The following is a 20,143-nucleotide window of genomic DNA, read 5'->3' as shown; positions in this document are numbered from 1 at the left end:
CAATTTTCATTTTTCTTCATACAATATTTCACTAACACGCTCGCGATGCAGATTTTGCTTATTATAGTCGCCTAATTTCATCCTCATAACTTCTATCTCTCTTTCCCTTTCTCTCGCTCTCTCTAGCTGCTTTCACAAACGCAGCACTATCTCTTAGAGATGAATCTCAAAAAAAGTTTAGTAAACATAAGTATTGGAACGTGCTGTACGACTCTGTTGTAGAGGCAGCAGCCAGGTAGGCAATCGACGAACTGGAAGTCAACTCACTTCCTTAAGCGCGCACTCCTCCACAAGTCGACAGAAACATCCAACATTACCAGCTATAACACACCACACCTCAAGCTTATACGCTCTCTTCTCTTCCCCGATTACACGGCTTCTTCTATACATTACACAGCGTTTCGTGGCTTAACTAGAGCCCCGCTAATGCAAACCGGGTGGTCAAGCAAACTCGATCCCGGCAGCCCGGGGCTAGATGTGTGCCCTGCCTTCTGCTACCAGCGTTTGTAATAATAATACAATAATAATTAGAATTATTATAATAGGTTTAATAATACTCCAGCGAAACCATGGCATTTGGCTTCCTGCTATACTGCCTTTTTTTCCTTCAGCTCGGTTTCTTGCTAGTGGTTGTTCTCCTTTCGGTGTCTCTCTCTCTCGCGGTATTAAGCTAACGTTTAGATTAAAAAGTATATCTCATTTTCTTGTTTTATACATTGCACGTGAATTAAATGTTACGAAGGTGTTGTGGTTTTCTTCCTAGCCGCAACCGGCACCATTTGCTCTGGTTTTCCGTTGTGTTTTTTCTTCTTTTGATTCAGTTCTCGCTGCTTGTTCTTCTCGAACGATAGCCCTTTCTGTGTGGATTTTGAAGCTAAGAACTTGCTCATCAAAGATCATCTGCACACTGCACACATACGATACGGTGATATAATCCCCCCCCCCCATCCCCTAGAACTAGACGATGAGATTTGCCCCAGCATCTTCGATTTCTTCTCCCCACCATAGCAACCGGCGCATTCTTTCCATAAAAAAACGAAGGTCAAAGAGTGCTGCGCGCCGTTATTATGGTGCAACGTATGCGCTACAAGAACCAGGAATTTGTAGGCTGTTTGTGAGCTTTTTACAGCTTAGAACTCGTACCCTCGTGCTCAGCATTCAGCTGCGCTCATCCATGTTCTTGCCCCCGAGGTCACGCTGGTGCGCTCAGAGGTGCATCTTGGGTAGTAAGGCTTCGTTTCTGCTCCGTGCTTCGTTCGTTGTGTGTGTGTGTTGGGCAGGCAATAAATAAGAAATAAAAAAAAAAACAACAGCACCCGACATGTTGCACACCTTCTGCGCGTCCTTCAGTGAGCGAGAGCCATCTCCACGCCGCCACATCACATTATGCTGAGCGAGGTCGGAGGCACCTGTGAGGCGGCGGCCGCTGCCACTGCCGCCTGGTTCAGCTGATGGTGCTGCGAGGTCGGCACGCCAAGGTGCGCGTGCAGTGCCGCATGGTGGCCGGGATGGTGATGGTGGAGCCCCATCGAGCCCATGCCCATGCTCATCGCGCTCATCTGGTGCAGGTGCGAGAGGTGTAGCGACGGTTCGAGCTTCGGCTTCGTGTCCGCCAGCAGGGCCGACATCGACTGGGCCGCCCCACCGTGCGGGTTGTGGCCCTGGGCGTGCGCTGCCACCAGCGACTGGCCACCGCCGAGTCCACCCATGCCGCCGCCCACGCTGCCCGTTTCGGCCTTCTTCTTCTGCTTGCGGTCCTTGGCGCGACGGTTCTGGAACCAGATCTTCACCTGCCGCTCGGACAGCTGCAGGTTCTGGGCCAGCTCGGCCTTCCGGCGGATCGTGATGTAGCGCGTGTAGTGGAACTCCTTCTCCAGCTCGAGCCGCTGCTGGTCGGTGTACACCACCCGGTACTTGTCTTTCGTACGTGTCTTCCCTGTGGAAAATGAAACGGGTGAAAAAAAAGAAAGAAGAAATTAGAACACTTTGTTAAATTATCAACACAGCAAGAGCACAGAGGGAAAAAAGAGGGTGAAAAAATGAGGTGCGGGTGTGTATATGACTTTCACTGCTTATCGTAAGCGCGCCAGGTAGATGGCGCAACCTGAACCCGGCGGCGGCGGCGGCGAATGTGTCAATAAGTAATTGCTAATGACAACTCATTTTCATGTTAACAAGCGTGTTATGACTTCCCGGCGGCCCCAAAGGTGAGGACTCCGTCCGGAAAACACACACACACACACACACACACGCGCGCAAACACAACGGAGAGATATCCAGCCGTGGCGTTCCTCGGGCCGGCTTCGCTTTCGTGGGCTGTACGTGAGTCAATATTTAACTATCATCGTCGTTCCAAAACGGAACGGTAACACATGCGCATGCGTGCATACTACACCTCTTTGGTTGGTAGGTTGGCGTGATCTATTCGCTCCTCAAACGGTCGGTTTTGTCGTTCGTCCCCGGGTTTGCTGCCAGCAACCCCTACCCACTGCTCGCGTGATAAGCCTTCGTTTGGTTGTTTGCATAGCCCGGGTTGATTCGCTCCATTCCCTCTCATCATCCCCCGTGGGCTTGCTAGAAACTGTGGGCAGACTGACGCAGATTACAGTTACCCTGGGCGGCGGCGGCGTACGACGTGTATACGACGCGTGATCGTGTATTATCCCGCAGTCTTGCAGGGTGCAGCCCCAGCTCGCAACTGATCTTATCTCGCCCATCTCGCGTCTAAGATAGGTGGTTCATTTTTTTTTTCTCGTCGAAGTAAACATTGCTACAGTTTCGTAGAACACGGGGGGCAGAGGTGTAGGTAATGGTGGTGATCTCAAAAAAATATCTTCAGAGCCTACTTTGCACGCTTGATGCGCCACGTGATCAATAGCTATCGAGGCAAGGACACCGTTACAAAAGCCATTCTATCAACCTTTGGGATTTGTTTAAATGGAAATGCGCAATCCGAAAGGAAGTGAATGTGCCCAAAACGACAGAAATGAGGTTCTAGAAGTTTTTGTTGTTATTGTTATTTCAAAGTTACGACGCACATGTTGGCCCACGTTGACAGGCAGGTTCGGAGAAGGTGACAAGCCGAGAGATGCCTACGGGGTGACAAGCGTAGACAGATAAGTTCTTCCCACTTCCACTTCCCTGCCATCCCATGCCCGGGACCTCCCCGGTTCGTATCTTCATTATCGGCGTTGTTGGGGCTTTTTTTAATATGGCCGACATAAAGATAACCTGTGCGAGTGTGGGTCTGCGCGAGTCCCATGCTGCTGCTGCTGCTTCATTTTAATTGCTCGTGTGCCCTCTATCTGACAGATTACCCCCTTACACACATGAAGCATTGCGCGCATTGTTGAGCAAAAACAAAGCCTCTCCCTCGGTTCCTGGAGGAAACCACCATCCACCAAGTACCGCTTGCAAGGGGGAACGATCGTATTTAGGTCTAGGTTGCGACAGCGGGCCCCCCGTAACTGGTACACCCTTCTCTCGCGTTAGGTACCAAATTCCGATTACTAATCGAACCGGATACTGTGCAGTCTTGAAGGTGCCTCACATGCCTTTCCGTGTCTTTGTTGTGGGGGTTTCTTTGAATTGGTTAAATAGTTAAATTACACGAGAAATAAGTAATTAAATTACACGAACAGCAAGATTAAATTAAATGCAAAACATTGCCACAAGACGGAACTGCGAATGTTGTAACGGTGTTTTATTCCGTTTTCTCCTTTTATCACTCTGCCCAGGCAGATAGAACGTAGAAATTCGTGCTGCCGGCATTAGAAAGACACGTCTTGAGCGGGCCCGCTCGCCCGAAAACGGTGACGGTGCGCAACACTTCAAAGCAAACACCGACCAGCGCATTAATCCATGATAACGGAAAATAACCCTTTCATCGGTGACCTCAAAGTGATGGCCGCTCGGTGGGACTCGGACGGATTGGTGGGTTACGGTTCGGTGGCTTCTAAAACGCCGTCCCGCGCATGTGCTTTAACTTTCCTGCTGGCATCACTGCCGGCCAACACCGATGGGCCCTTCTCTTTTTTTGCTGTCCCCACTGTTGCGCCGTTTTGGTGGTGATCATTGATGGCTTAATCCTTCCAGACACCGTAAAGTTTTATATGGTTGGAAAATCAATTGTCGTTCCGTAACGGCTGCAATTGCAGCAGCAATTGCGTCTGTTAGGCGCAGCGAATGGCGCAATTGCTGCTTTTTTATATGGCTGGACAGCCGTCACCGTGCGAAATTGGCTTTGGAAAGTGTCCAAGTACAACCACAAAAAAGCATAAACCCGTTACCTAGGTGTGGCGCAAGTTACTTTTGATGGTGTAGCGTAGTCGTAGGACAATGGCACAAACTTTCAAATTGCACCGCAGTCGTAATAACCGCAATAGCCAAACGCGAATGAATGGATCTTCTTCTCGAGAGTGCTTCGAAACACAGGCTGGCCTAGAGTCGGCAATTTCATCAAACGTAACGGGCTTTGCTGGCCAAATCCATGCGCAAATATTGCCCCCTCCCCCAGGGCCCCTGCTTTTCTCCCTGCTTTAATCCACACTGCACGTGAAGTGACAGTGCGCAAGCGAATTTTTCACCATTTTTTGCCCATTTAAAATAAAGCTCCAACCAACAACAAATCTGAGGCAACGTCCGTTATTTGAATCTTTTGGGAGAGTGAGAGCAACACAAAAAAAAAGTACAAAATAAATGCACTCCAAATCGGATGAAAATCAAAGCAAGCCGCCAAGTCGCGCAGCCATAGTTACCGGGCAAAGCGGGCAAAAGGGGGGAAGCAGCCCCATACGACGATGATTGATAATATCGATTGACAAATGGATTACCGGGCACACACACACACACACACCCAGGTGCCCCGGGGTAATGCCGAAACCGACAAAAGCGGCCCCGGGTAATCCGTGCGGATAACAACCAAATTTACCTTTTACCGAAATGCCCTCTCCGGGCAGGTTCGCCGTTTGATGTTGTGCTGCTCCTGTTTATCCAAGCTCAACAACAAGCGTCAAAGCAACATCAAAGGGAGTTCTCGATGGGGCTGGACCGACCCCTCTCTCTCTCTCTCTCTCTCTCTCTCTCTCTCTCTCTCTCTCTCTCTCTCTCTCTCTCTCAATCCTATCTGTCTGTGTGGTCTGGACGGCGGCCACAGTGGTCACAGTGTCTGACGTGGTTTGGGGTGGTTTTGGGACGGAAGCATCGTTCACAGGCCTCCTCCTTATCGATCGGATACACATTCAGGGTGTATCCGGTGTAGACGCCCAACCACTGGTAGTGGGAGTGTAGGGGAGTAAGGGGAAGCCAAGAAGTTGGGTCTTCTTTATCAAACCCATATCCCCCCTTTTGTAGGATTAGGCAAACGACACGACACGGGTTGGGAAGTCCAAGCAACCACTGCCACAAGTCTTAGAAGGAAAAGCACGCTCACATGCATTTGTAAGAGTGTATGTATATACCCCGCCAAGTCACCTTATTCTCCCCTTCAACCCTATCTATCGCATGTTTGTGTTTGTGAGTGCATGTGTGTGTGTCTGTGTGTGTGTGTAGGGAGTATTCTTCGAAAGTCGCAACCGGCGACCCCACCGGAATCTCGGCGCATCGTAAATAATTACTCCATAATCTAGCGGCAATAAAAGCATTAATACTTTTATGATAAATATCAATATAATAATGGATATCAATTTTTATTTTGGGCCATATATAACGGGATCCGCGGGCAAGGTTGGGTGTGTGTTGTTCTTCTCTGTATCTTCTCTCTCTCTCTCTCTCTCTCTCGGTCTCTTTCCTTTTACAGCTAGACGCTACGATTGGGATGTGTCGGGGGCAGTGGAAAGGCCAGGCTCTTTTCTACCTGTACTGCTATTTGCTTTCTTTTTATTGTCCTGCCGATCGTAATCGATTACTGGAGGGGCTGGCTGTTGGCAAGACCAGTGGCAGGACCTTTCTATGCGGGATGCTTTCTTTTACGGTGTAAGATGTTAAAATTGAGATGTTGAGGACGATCGGACGGCCCCGCTCAGGGACATTCACCAATCACCATTTACAGAACGTAATACATGTGACAATTTAAAGACATGATTCCTTCAAATCATCACCCTCATAACTGGGCGCTCCGGAATTGGGAGAAAAAAAGGCCCATTTCCCCTGGCTGGAAGTGAAATGCAACAGGATGACCATGCATGCCAGTGCCATCCTTCCCACTCCCGCAGCGATAATGGACGTGTTGTATCACTTCATTTGTTACGCACTCCCGGGGGAAACATTTGTCATACACACATTTGTGCTCAGTTGCCGGCGTTCTCTGGGATTTGCGGCTTGCCCAAACATTGTGGCTTCTGTGTGTGTGTGTGTGTTCCGGGTGTTGACAGCAGCACAGAACAAGGACACACACAGACAGTGGGACAAAAAGCGCTCCCGCTGGTAGGGCCAAGGATCCCATCCATTCATCATATCACCTTGTTGGCTTGTTGGTCGCCCGGGGTCCGTTTTGACCCACAACTGCAGGGGGGCGGTTTGTTCGGGGGTTTTTTTTTTGTTAATTTTCGTTGGACAGTGGGAGGGATGTGTTTATTTGTTTGCGTTTATTCTCGCGTGTGTGGGGGTTGTTGGTTGGTTGTTGCGTAACACAAGCGCATCGGAGGGTGATAGGAACCCGGTGGGAATTTTCGATACGGTTCCGGGTGGATAAGGATACCAACAAAAAGGAAACATTTGGTCAGCTCAAGGACACTGGGGGTTTTGAGCTAATAACGGTGGGAGTTCTGAGTATTGGTCTGCGCTTGTATGTGGTCCACAAGCAGAAGGTAAAAGTTGTCATTTTTGGAGGTGTTAAGCGAGATAGTTCACTTGGAACGAAGCAATAACCAATGTACCAAAGTAAAACAAAAAATAAACTCAAACTTTTTTGTTTAGTGAATCCTGTTCAACACTCCCTGATGCCTGTTTGCTACAGATAAGCAAAGAGCAAAGTGCTCCATTCCCAAACTATAATCGTCTTTAAATTTATGCTTCTCCAATCCCACATGTGACCGCTGGAAACGATCGCTCCACCCTTAGCAAGTGCTGCTCCGAGCTGGTTTTATATGAATAATAAAAACAAACAATAAAACCCACAGTGCTCAGCTCCACCCCTCCACCCCTCTCCTCAAACTATCCAGGACACATCTTAGCACGCGTGTGTGTGTCTTTGTGTGTGTTTATAAATAAATTGTCCCGCGACGCCACAAACGACTACTTAACTACGAACGTCTGCGCTAATCCTGCGCTCTCGAGCATAAACTGTCGCAGGAAACTACCATTTTTTTTGTGCCCTACCTTTCGAAAACTATCAACTAGAAGAGCCAGCAACTCACGAAACAATCGTAAAGCGACGACGGCGATATATAGGATACACACCGGAATGTCAGTTTTATCGTGGCACAAACGACGACAACGGTTGAACGTAAAGTCGATACGGTTTTTGGAAAGAACAAGATGGTCGGTGTTGCCATTGGCAACACATTGGTAAACACACACAAATACACACACACACACACACACATGGGGTGACTGCAGCGCGAAGCACTCAACTCTATCACCCAGTTTATGAAGTTCGGTGTGTTTATCGAATCGAGAACGTCCTAAGACGAGGTTTTCGGAGGTAAAAGGAAAGGAGAGAATTTAGGAACACCGAAACACCGCAGAGGAGTAGCAGCTATGGGTTTCGGGTGAGTGTTTTCCGCCAGTTCAGGATCACCCCAGCCCCGATGGTGCTTCCTCCCTGGTCCCTTTACAGACGTTTAAGGACCAACTATTTATGCCTTCCTAATGTTTACGATCATGGCCGTAGTGTGTGCTGTAAAAGAATAAAATAACCCCGGGGCAAAGTGTTGTGCCGTAGTGCCGGAGCAAGAACAAGAGCGGGAGAGAGAAAGCAAGAGGTAGGGTAAATCTGGCTCTAGGTTAGGCGAGGAAAGAAAAACACATCAACGTTCTGGTCAGTGGCGATGCGATGGACGACAAATCTATTATCACTGTTATATTGCACGTGGATGAAGATGGCCTGCTATGCTCTCTCCGGTTACGATAATATTAATGTTGATCGTTTCGGTGAGAGGTACCTACAGAATGTGTGCCAAAAACTCCTTTTTACAGAGCGAGAAATTGCAGCACATCAGAGCGTACTAGGAACAACAAAAAAATGGGTCCCAAATTGGACAGTTGTTTAATTGTTCAGATGACCCTTTTTTCTTGTTCATCACCATGTGGTTTGCAAATATTCTAGAAGTATTTTTTTGATGATTTTATAAAAAAAGTAAATTAACTTATCCTCCGTTCTTTCTTACTTCAGTGTATTTTTGGAGTAAAAAAAAAGACAAACAACCAACCCAATTATCGTTACGATTTAATTCGATGCCATACGATTTCATCTCCGACAATGGGGGATGACGACCAAAATCATCAACCAAGCTCATCTCTCAACTGGCTTCTCAGTTAATTTTTACAATTTTCCCCACGGGACCGTTTTGCACTGGCAGCAATCTCGACAACGAGCCGCGGAAAGTCGCGTTTTGCCCATATTCATTCACCCTCCTCCTCGCATGGATGACAGATAGACGTTTGACACCCGTGCTCTGCCCATAGCCTGCTCAACTAGTTGGTTGGGAAGAAGGTGTTCGAAATGATAATGAAATGATGCTTGCACGGGCATGCTTGTCTTTAGCAGGCTGTGAAGACAAGATGTACCACTGTTCATTATTGCCCATAGGGGCCTACAGACCATCGTGCCTTGTACTGCGATTTACATACATGCATTGAGCATTGAAGGCGAAAGCTCATCAACCGTGTACCGTTCGTCTGAAGGACACCGCTCACTTTTGCAGAAGAACCCACGCTTGCTCCCCTGGCCACGGTTGGGTTTCGTTTCGTTCGTTTGTTCGTTCGTTCGTTCGTGGGAAAGCCCTGCTGCTGGGGTGGACATAAAACAAGGGCCCTATCGCTCATGGCCGTCTGTGCCCGGAAGCGAACCTTTTTGCATACAGTGTGTGCCTTGAACTCGCCCGGGCGGCCAATATGGCCAGTCGGCAAATTGCAACAACCGGGGGTTCAATTATGTTGTAAAATATCCGGCCCTTCGTAAATAGTTGGGTTCGAGGGCACAAAGAAATTGTGAGCTGCGAAGGAACACATGCACTTCAAAACACCGTGGTTCGGTCCTGGCTGGATGCAAATCGCGGGTTTTCGCCATCTCTTTCTCTCTCACTCTGTGCACTTCTCTTATGCACCGGGGTGTTTATTTAGGATCTCGAGCAATGCCTTCTAAATAGCAGTGTTTTGCCGATAGTGATGTACCGGGTATGTGTGTTCGAGACGTTTTATTGAACTAGCCCGAGGGGCCGCTTGGGCTTCGAGAGCTTTGAAGGGAAAGCTCAATTTAAGTGATGTTTTCTTTTTTTGAAGAAACAGTTTTCACAGTAAGAATAAAAATGAGAAACTGACCGTTTTGGGTTTGCTTTTTTTTAACCGCCTGTCTACTCTACAGGGGTATGTTTTACACAGTTATCATAACAACATCCTGTCCAGTGTGAGGTAAAGCCAAATTCAAGCACAGGCACATAAACGCTTCAAGTTATCGAAACCCTTGTAGAGCCATCTGTGTAGCAGTATTCAGAGTATTTTGTCCACAACTTTGGGCGATTAGTAGGGATCACCACTACCCTTTTGGGGAGGTTTGATTGATAGCTTCGATGAGCGGATGCGAACCTTCATACCTTGACAGATCCTGCCCCACAGTACATGGGTGAAACGGGGATTTTGGAAACGGATCGGGGGCAAAAAAATCGATTAATCAAATCGAGCCAACCCTGTCAGTGTGATAACGCCGAAAACTGCGGACAAATAGTCCGCCGTCTTCTCTCGCTCTCTCTCTCTTCTTACTCCACGATCGATCCACATTTTGGTGCGTGCAGCAACTGCTGCTGACCGACAAAAAAAGCCCCCCCCCCACACACACACACAGAGCCATACTTTAATGACGACAACCAGGGCTGATGACGGCTATCGAAACGGCATGATAACACCGGGCAATGGTAGAAGCGTGTACCTCGAAATACACCAATAATCGAATGGTGGCGCGAGATTAATCATCCGGTATGCGAAGGGGTGGGGGGAGGGGGTTGAATGGGAGGGGGGGGGGATTGGAGTGCACTAACGCAAGCAAGAAACAAAATGGCCGCCCCACCGCTTGGTGCGCGATTGTTTGATCGATTATTGCGCAGTGCGAGACGATTTCGAGGGAAGATTAGAGCAAACGGATGGTTCCTGTGTGCCGGTGGCGTGACAGGAACGGAAGAGAGCTGGAACACGGTTCGCCTGGTCCTAACAGACATGGTGATTTGCTGATTCTAATATCGGTCAGTTGCGTAAGTGCTTTTGTGCTTCGTTTGTTTTTTTGTTGCATGTCCACCGGGGGGAATTCCATCTTCCAAATTCTGGGATGAGAAGCAAACCCCGCGACGATAAGATTGGTGCTGGTGATTGGCATTTAAATTTGCACACATTGTAAAGCTCTCCAAGCGCGTATTGTCGTAATGAAACCTCTGTTTGATGATTTACAACATCTTTGTTGTTATATGCTCTTCCCACATAAGCTGGTTGGTAAATGGTGCATAATTTACGCTGTTTGAGTTTGAGGCTAAAGGCATATTAACTCTTTTTGTGCTTAAAGAGGGGCACACCAATCGATAGAAATGATATACGATTGAGAGATTGGCTACCCTCTTTCTCCGCTCCCTGGTCCCCCCCCCCCAAAGCATGTGCCCGACAAGCGACAGCATAAGGTAAACATCACAAAAAGAGCCATCAAACTTGCAAAGGAATCGATTGTTGAGAGGAAGAACAGTGTTTATAATATATTTTTCGCGGGTTTAAAAAAAAGTGATATATTGTAGCGTTACCTGTGCGCAAACCTTGGTATCACAATCGCGCCGGGGGAGGTTGCGGTTGGGTGCGTACGTGCGTGCGTGTGTGTATGTGTGTGTGTTTACGGAAGGAGCGGTTTGGCTGTTTTCTGTTTTCGCGGGGACATTGGCAGAGGGGCAGTGGGCAGAAGGAGCGCAACAAATGGAGAAACCAACCAGCGAGGACCAGCTGTGTCCAACCGGGACGGGGGGGAGAGGTTTGTGACCACAAATACTTACATTTTCCTGCAAAAAATGCAATTGGGTCCAAAAGAAGAAGAAGAAGAAGAAGAAGAAGAGAAGAAGAAGAGAAAAAAACATCATTAGAACTCTTTTTCTTGTGATCGTTTTATGACAAATGTGTAAAGACCGGAGGTGGTTTATGCTTTGCAATCGGTTAATTGGTTAAAGCCAACGAAACACGAAAAAAGGTAGAGGGTCGAAAGTTTTTGGGGTTTGAAGTGTGTGTGTTTTTTTTTACAAATATTACATGGCAAGAAGGTGCAGCGTTTAAATATCAAGTACCGCAAGAGCAGCGGTGAACGGTGAGAAGCAGTTAATTTACATATGTGAAAGGAGGAGAACAGGGGAATTTATTATTGTTTGAAATCGGCAAAGGAGAAGATGGTAGCGCAAACACGCTGTTGGAGAGTACAGTAACGTATTATATTACATTTTCATACAATCGATTAAAAAACAATCGATAACAATTACATCATTTAGCGTCCCAAAACAAACAAAAAAGCACCCCAACGTTAATACATGGTCAAAAATCAAACCTTGCCGAGGCCGCCAACGTTCACTTTATCTTTACAAATTAATCGGGTTGAACCACCCAAAATGCCATTTCGGGGTACGTCAAAGTTGTCTTCTGGACTAAGTTTGCTTGCTTAAACGCTTCGCAGTAGAAAACATACTCACACCCATACAACTCTGTACGTACGCACACAAGTACCACTCATACACACCAGAAAACTCCACCACGACTCAACGATGTCACCGTCTAGTAGCGCCTGCTTTAATGGGTTTCTTTGATTTGATTTGGGTTTTCAGCGCTTGCCTGGGTTTGCTCTCCGGTTTCGCTCCGGTTTCGCTCGGTTGAGCTGCTTTTCTACTTCTACCCTCTTGTGGCCAGTCTCTTCAAGTTTTCCTGCTTGTTTTTCTTACTTCTAGCACAGAAATGCACAGCTTAGGGGGAATTGTGGAAGGGGAGGGGCGGGTTGGGACAGCCATAAATATTAAATGCCATAAAAATATACATAAAGCGAATAAATTAATAGCGCGATACGCTTTGGGTTCGAGGTTTTGTGTTTCGCTTTCTGCTTTGGAAGGAGGGAGAGAGATAGATAGAGAGAGGAGGCTTAATTTTAGACATCTGAGTCAGTAGTATTGCGGCTGCTCCTTCGCTCACCTACTAGATGTCTTTACGGTGACTTCTTGAAGCTTTCCTAACAGCGCAACGTTCAGGGCCGTTGCGGATAGAGAAGAGGAAACGATGCGGGTTGAATTCCTAATTAATATTCAAACGCAATGCCATTGCCACTGATGATGGGTGGATAGCGGGGAGTAGTAAGGGAAGTTGATCCGTCTTGCCCTAGAAGCACCACCAACCGAGCAAAAAGCCTATTGTTTTCGCTTCACCGGTGTGCATCCATTTTTGGTGCGTACGGTGGCATTAGTCTCGTCATTTGGAACTCGATGACAAAATGGAGTTCAGTGTTTGTGTTTTTGTGGGAAGTGGTGGAAGCCATAGATGACGTGGACAGCTTTACAACTGAACCCCAAGGCGTAGGATCGTACTCGATAAGGGAAGTTGGTGGAAAACGATTTATTCCTCATTCCCCAAGTGTAACAAAAGCGCTATGCAGACATGCAAAGGTGAAATCATTGTGTCTCATGCATTTTTAGCAACGAACACTCCCAAAAATAAAACAATTGAAAAAAGAAAAATGGACAGAAAAGGCAAAAATAAAGTTTAGTTCATACCACCAGATTCCACCGGAGCGAAGTCTTGCAGGGATGGTGCCGAGCAGATGTTGATAAGGCCTCCTGGTTGTGGGGTTGGGCGTGTGTGTGTGGTGGGTGTGGGTGTGCGTGTGGATAAGGGATATCGTGTGCGCAGTGTGCGAGATCATTATCCACCATAACATCGAGAAAAAGAGATGGAGAGAAACAATGGGCAATACGTTAGGTACGATGGAATTCGGTAAAATTGTAACTAAATAGGGGTGATAAATAGGTATGTTAAAACTATTGAAAAGTAGATAAAACGTACAAAAGGCAACAAATGATAAACAAGCACGTTAACAACATTTTCGTATGAAAAGAATCGGTTTGAAAGTAAAAACATGAACGTGCTTAAATATTTTGTTTTCGAAACCAACAAACATGCTGACCGAAGAGCCAACCAAAGAACTAGAGCAAACTAGGGAAGAAAATTTTAAAGTTTAAACAGAAAAACTCCCTCCTCCCCTCAAAAGCCGCCGTTTAATGGCAAGTGGCAAACGAAATTGGACGCTAATCAGGGGTAGCGGCAACGCCAGCTACCGTGAGCCGCGGACTAATGGAAATGGACCCATTTCCGGGGGTGTTAATGGAAAGCGCAACCAGACCAGAGGCCGCCGGCTTCTTTCGGTCGTTTCCGCCGTGCAGCCACCTAAATGGTCGCCTAGCTGCGAAAAGGTACCGACGGTTCTGGGAAGGTTTTCTTCCAGGCTAGGTTTCCTAGCGGTGAAGCGAGGAGGAGGACAACAGTGCGTGCACTCGAAAGGGCAAGCGGGAAAAACGGGACGGAATTGAAGGCAGCTGTCAATAGTTGTGAAGAACAGTGCAAGATCTAAAGCGATGGCGACGGCGATAACGGCTGACGATCGCCATGGTAACGGAACGGTTCTGTTTCCCTTCGCATCGGGCTGCAGCTTCAAGAGACGTCCCGCAGTGGATCCTTTTTTTTTTTTTTGGTTTCCTCTTCAATAGTTTCCCGTGCAACCATTTTGGTTTGTGTGGTTGCGTGTTGTGTGTACACACCATTTGGCTACGCACTACGATCGATAAAACGCCAACACCATAGTGCGGGATTCACTTTCGCAGGGTTTTCTTCTCTTTTCTGGGTAGAGTTCTAAGAGTCCCAATGGTGTGATGTAACGCTGCATAGCGTTTTAGGAAACAATGACGCCGTTGCTATACATTCAAAAGAGTGTGGAAACAACGCATTAAAAAAGGCAAAACATACAAACGTACGCATGCACCGTGTAGTGAAACAACAGCAAAAAAACAGCGATAAAAAGAGAAGTACCACACCAGGCATCGCCCCAAAAACCTTCCACTAAGTCCAGGAGATAGAGAAGAACAAAAAAAAACAGATCATGCAGTGACGAGACTTATAAATCAATCCATTTATTCCATCCTACTTGAAGCTCCGCGTTAGCGCTAGCGTTCTTGATTTTTAATGGCTTCACATTTGATGGCTTTCCACTTCTGGTAGACATCCCTTCTTTTTCCTCTTCCTATAATGTCGCTGCACCGATCCTGCTAGCGTGCGAGTTTCCATAGTGACCGCAGCAAGGGTTTATGGAATGTTTTGGGTAATAAATTCTTTGCCGTCGTGCCCCCATACTCAGCCGAAAGAGGACCGGGGAAGAAATCTGATGATGTTTGACGGTTCATTAAATGAACGAGGACCGGATGGGGTTATGTCGGAAAGGGGAGCGAGGAGGTGTAAAGGGTGAGGGAGCGGGGGTAAAACATAAAAATAAGGCAGCATAATGTACGGTTGTCCGTCTTGCGTTCTGCGGGTACACGCATTGGCCGCACGCAGACGATACATGCGCAAAACGATAAAAAATGAACGTAAATGAGGTTTTACAGGCAGGAGAGTTGGTTACGCCCGAGGCAAGTAAAGAATTTGCGGATCAAAAGGGAAAAGTTGGTGTGATTTTATAACACATACCTATCGCCTGGCGTGCGATTTACATGCTTTCCGTTTGTGCGTATTTTGCACACATGTTTGTAGCAAAACCGAATGGAGAAATAAATGTACAACAGAACACACACACACACACATACAAACGCACTCATTTACAGACAGAAATGCAAACGGAATGGAAAGAAGAGAGAGAGAAAACAAAAACACCCAAAAAATGCATCATGCAACTGCACTCCGCCAATCATCACGTGAACCGTGTTACTCGTGCAAATGCGAATAAAAAAAAACTAACAAACAACACATCTTGGAAACATTCGCAAAAAAGTCTCGAAGGCCCGTACTAACCTGGATTGGGTTGACTCTGGTAGGACTGCTTCTTCATCCACTCGTACGGGCTCTTGACCGGCGTCGGGCGGGGCGTAATCTGGGGCGACGATGATCCCGTCGGCGCTCCCGGGCTGGACATGTCGCTCCCGGACACGGTAATCGGCGGTGACGGTATGCTGTGCAGCCCATCGGCCAGATGGTCGTGCGCGTTTCCGCCGCTGCCGCCGCCACCCCCGTTTCCCCCACCATTGTTGCCATGGTGGTGATGGTGATGGTGGTGATGCAGGTTCGGGTTCTGGCCCAGGTGCAGTGCTCCGGAGCCGATGCCGCCGCTGCCACCGCCGGAACCGCTGCCCGTACCGCCTGCACCCGGGCTCGGGCCGTGCGAAAGGCCGAGCGACGTTTGGGGCGGCGTGGAGAAGTTCTCGTGGCTGCTCCAGTCCGGGCTGGACTGCGGGTGGAAGACGTGCGGATGGGGATAGTACATGGCGGGCTGGGGCGAAGATTCACCGTCGCCGATGAACTGCGGATGGGGCGGCTGGTGCTGGTAGTTGCTCGGGTACCAGCCGGTCGTCGCCGAGTACGGCAGATTGCCGCTGTGATTCTTCGGATACATCGCGAAGTGGTTGTAGTACGAAACCATCTTGATCACACTTCGGGATCACTCTTGGACGCTTTCGTTCAGTTCAGCTACGTCTTTTCTTATTTTTATTTTTTCGCGCGCGATACGCTTCTAATCCGTTGGCAAGACACGCGCCCACTGCGCAAGGTAAGCGCCGTAAGTGAGCACCACTCACTCAGGCACACACTCTGGATGAGATTGAGCTCTACACCAACAGCACCAAAAATTGAAGTACACGCGTCATTGTTTTAACACATTTCACAACACAAATTAATCCAAATCACTCCACCAATACACACACACACACTCATTCGCTTTCCAGTTGTTGTCTTTCTGCGAAGGCAGCACAAATGAGGCCGCAGTGTGGTTTTTGTGGCAATATTTTTTCTTCACTTTATTGAACACCAGGAATTACAATTTGAATTTCTCTTACACAGGCACGCACTTACACGGTCGATCTTGACGATCATAAACAAACATTGGACAGCTAGTGTGTCACACACAGTATGCCATGAGTATTTGGTTGGTTTATTTTTTATGATCCGCAATACGTGACGACATATGTAAACACAGGCTGCACTCACATACGCTAAACTCACTGCAGTATTATTTTTTATTCTCACCAAAACAATAACACAAATAACACAACTGCACGAACTGTGCTCACTGAACGGCGATTCGAGAGTGACACAACGTTCCGGCCGACACGATGTCCACAGCGACAACAAACTTCAGCGCTGGGCTTGCTAGCTGTGCTCGAGTCGTAGAGGCTGCCACAACTCGACTGATATGGGATGCGTGTGCGAATGTGATTGTTTGCTGTCGTTGTTTGTGCTCAAACCCTTACCGTTGCCCCTGTCTGCGCTGTACCCGTGCTGCTGCGCTGCCTTTCTGCTGCAGCAGCAAAAGCAGCAGCAGTGTACCTGCAAAAGTGGGCGTTTCCAGAGCCGTCCAATGGCTGCTCGGTTGCTTTGTACGAAGCGGACATGTTTTTCTGCCAGTTGTTTGCGCTCTTTCTTACACGGCTTTGGCGACGCGTGCGAGAACGAGATGCCACTATTGTTGTGTCTGCCATCTTGCTCTGCTTCTGCTTTTTTATACCAAGGTAGTGCGGGACTGTTTGGAGGTTAGCTTTCTTTTCTCCATTGCCGCTTACCGCACGCTGTAAGCAAAAAGCGGTGAGAACGGGCCTGCTGCTGCTGCTGCTGCGGCTGCTTCCAGGCGTAATAGGATCATGGTAAAATCAGCAAAAACAAAGCCTTCGAGGTGGGAAAAAGAAGGGGGAAAAGAAGGGCTTACAAGATAGAAATACAGCCCGTTCGCTGGTGTGTGTGCTTTTGGGAAGAGCAAAACAAAAACTCGAGCACGAAACGGTGCGACCGTGTGCGGGAACAAGCGAAACACATCACCGACGCTTCTCGACATTTTTTTTTGCTTCGCTTCTCTGCCTTCAGTCTCTGCAATGATAATGATGTTTGATTAATGCCCTCGTAATAACCCGTATTTATCCGCATCGAGGGGAATAGAAAATATAGCGCACGGGGTGTCCCATTCTGCACGGAATCGTGCTACCAGCTCACCGACAAACGCACTGCAATGTACGCAGCAACACGCTCGATTGTGGCGCTCTGTGTGCGGGTTTCGGTATACGCCAAGGCACTTGCGCGATGGGGGTTGGTAACTCCCATTTGCGCTAATGAAGCCCGGGGAGAGTTTTTGACGGACGGTAAGGGTGACGGACGCGGCGGACTACACGCGGAGCGCAGAACTAACGCAGATGAACGACATTCTAATGCTCTTTGCATTAGCAGAAAATGGATGAAGGTTTTATGGCACAGGCACTAAAATGATACTTTAAATATGCGTTTCCATGCTCTGGAAAGCGCTGGGTGAACCTATTGCGACACACACACACATACATGCTTATTCTGGGACTAGTTAAGAGTTGGTGTGGCTCTGAGAGGCCCCTGTCACTCTATCAAGTGACGATGAAATCAATAACACAAAGTTAGTAAAAAAGTGTTGTGATATGGGAGTATAAGATGTTGTGTATTTAGGTCTGTCTGATTAGTATTCTTGTGGTGTGGATATAAGGTTATGTTAAACGTTATTAAACGTTATTAAACGTCGATAGCGTGTAAAGTAAAGTTATTTTCTAATAGCTTATCCAGGTTTATTTTGTATTAATTAGTTGTACAAATAACGGATTGAAAAAAAAAATCTTTCGTAGATGATTGACTTTAGGTTAAAAAAAAACATTGCCTGCGAAAGATATGTGAGAGGTATGTCCTTCTTCCTTACATACAAAAAATGTAACGCTAGAAGAGAGTCTAAAACGTGTACTGGTGCGCATGACCGCTCGCGACATTAAAAGCTATACCGCACCAAGTAAAGCAAAAACCGATATGAAAACCACGGCCCGAAACCCAAAAGGGAGCAGCAATCATAATCATATTCCTGTTTGTCGTTTGCTTTTTTCTTTGTTTTGCTCCTAATGGCGGAAATTACGACACCATGAATCACGGCCCCGTAATATGGCCCACATCACCCACAACGGCCCACAAGCGCAACACCATCGCCTAACCGTCGTCCGCCGTTTTATGTTCTGTGCTTTGTTTTTTTCTTTTTTCTTCTGTACACCCCAACTCGATTCTTTATGACATATCCTTGTGTGGGTGTGGGTGACCCAGGGGAAGGGGAGCCGAGGGTATCGAGAATCCGTTCCACACGCAGGCACCGACGCAGCAGCGGTCACAAACAGCGTTTAGGCTTCCCTTTCTACTCTGTGTGTGTACGCGCACGAGAGGTACGCAGGACGGGGCCCACAAGGGTACCGCCCTTTGAAGTACAAGGCCCCGGGATATGGTAAACGGGGCAGCAAATCTGTTACCATCGGGCATGCGGTAATAAAGCATATTTTTGGCTAGAAAATGAAAATAAAACTCCCTTTTTGCTGACGCGGTGGGTACACCATCGGGTCGTAACCATCGGCGGTGGTGTGCAGATTCTTTGCCGCTTGTTTCCTCCGGGGTACAGTAAAATCGAAGTCTGTTGTAAAATGAGAACTTTGCGAGAACGTGAAGTAGCGAGGTTGGTTTTATGCTGAGGAAGCGCAAAGAAAATGCATAAAAAAGTTTCTTCTTCAGGTTGATTGATTTTTGCCTATAGTTTCAGTATGATATCATTGCTCAAAACAAATTGAAAAGTTAGATACTCGCTTGATAAATCACTTTTATCGAGCGGATTCATCGAGTTGTGGGACAAAAAAACTGTAACTTGAGTAACCTTCTTGCTTTGCTGGTGGAAAAAAGATGGGATTCTTATTACGTGGATATGCATTAAAACATGTTTTTTTACTTTTTCAAGATACAGCAAATTAAACATGAAAATTAATAGTTGTTAGCAAAACACATACAAGCATAAAACATATTGAAAAGCTTTAATAACACTTTTATTGATGAGGATTTACGTGTTTTAACCACGTTATAGAAGAAATAAACTCTATATTTTTATCGTTTAATGACCATTCATTTAAAGGTTGCGTTTAGATACGGTAGCAATAGCTACACATAAACTCCTACCATATCAGTTCGAAAAATAAGTTTCTAACAATAAAGAGGATGTTGGGTTTTTTGTATACGAATGTTTTATTATGATGCTATAGGTAATCCAAATAGAATTGAGAATACGAATGATAAATCTTATTAATACTGATATCACCTTTTACTCAATGTAGCCATTTGTTTCACAATCTGGCTCACAGAGTTCGTGAAGCTTTATTAATTCTGTTGAAATGCTCTTTTTGAGAACACTATGTTAAGGTTGATTTTGTTTATTATTTTAAATATTTTCGTATTCATCCACTTTATCACAGGTGTATCTTCCATTGTTTGTCTTCAAAACATTGTTTTTTTTACGCGCGTTTGTTAAAGTATAGCAGCTAATTTATGATAATCTTCCATTTTAAATGCTTTATCGATACCCGTAAATATTATCAAGCGAAATATTATCATTACATTATTACATTATCAAGCGTATTAACATAAACTGATTGAGCCGTTGTACATGTTACACTGTTGTTTCCGATTATTATTTGGGGTGGTCTCGTGCAAAATTCTTCAAGTCTTATAATTAAACAGCATACCCGGCCCTGGTTCAGGCCACATTGGAACCGAGCTTCTCCATACAGCAGGACTGGCTTCCTTGCTAGAGCAATCAAAAATGCCTACCCCGCCTACTGGTGTAATGTATAAGTAATGGTCCACTAAATTAAGTCTATCTCTCAGACTTTATACCAGTATTTCCAATGGATCTGAATGTAATTAATTA

General features: G+C 46.7%; 1 protein-coding gene across 4 annotated transcripts; it reads right to left on the bottom strand.

The window, feature by feature from the left end:
- Positions 1 to 581: 581 nt before the first annotated feature.
- On the bottom strand, positions 582 to 16,841 carry LOC121596336 (homeotic protein caudal-like). Of its 4 annotated transcripts, XM_041921183.1 has the most exons (4): positions 15,211 to 16,841; positions 12,927 to 12,989; positions 11,181 to 11,186; positions 582 to 1,936 (listed from the first exon to the last, which is right to left on the bottom strand). In XM_041921183.1, the coding sequence occupies exons 1-4, from the start codon at positions 15,833 to 15,835 to the stop codon at positions 1,380 to 1,382; spliced, it is 1,251 nt and encodes a 416-aa protein (XP_041777117.1). In that variant the 5' UTR covers positions 15,836 to 16,841; the 3' UTR covers positions 582 to 1,379. The 4 variants fall into 4 exon arrangements, with proteins under 4 accessions (XP_041777117.1, XP_041777118.1, XP_041777119.1 ...); XM_041921184.1 differs by lacking the exon at positions 11,181 to 11,186 and having other exon boundaries at positions 15,211 to 16,838; XM_041921185.1 differs by lacking the exon at positions 12,927 to 12,989 and having other exon boundaries at positions 15,211 to 16,834.
- Between the last annotated feature and the right edge of the window lie 3,302 nt (positions 16,842 to 20,143).

The sequence above is a fragment of the Anopheles merus genome, chromosome 3R (assembly GCF_017562075.2).
Source record: "Anopheles merus strain MAF chromosome 3R, AmerM5.1, whole genome shotgun sequence".
NCBI lineage: Eukaryota > Metazoa > Arthropoda > Insecta > Diptera > Culicidae > Anopheles > Anopheles merus.
Note: the sequence above shows the minus strand (reverse complement) of the source record. Positions and strands in the feature narration are given on the sequence as shown.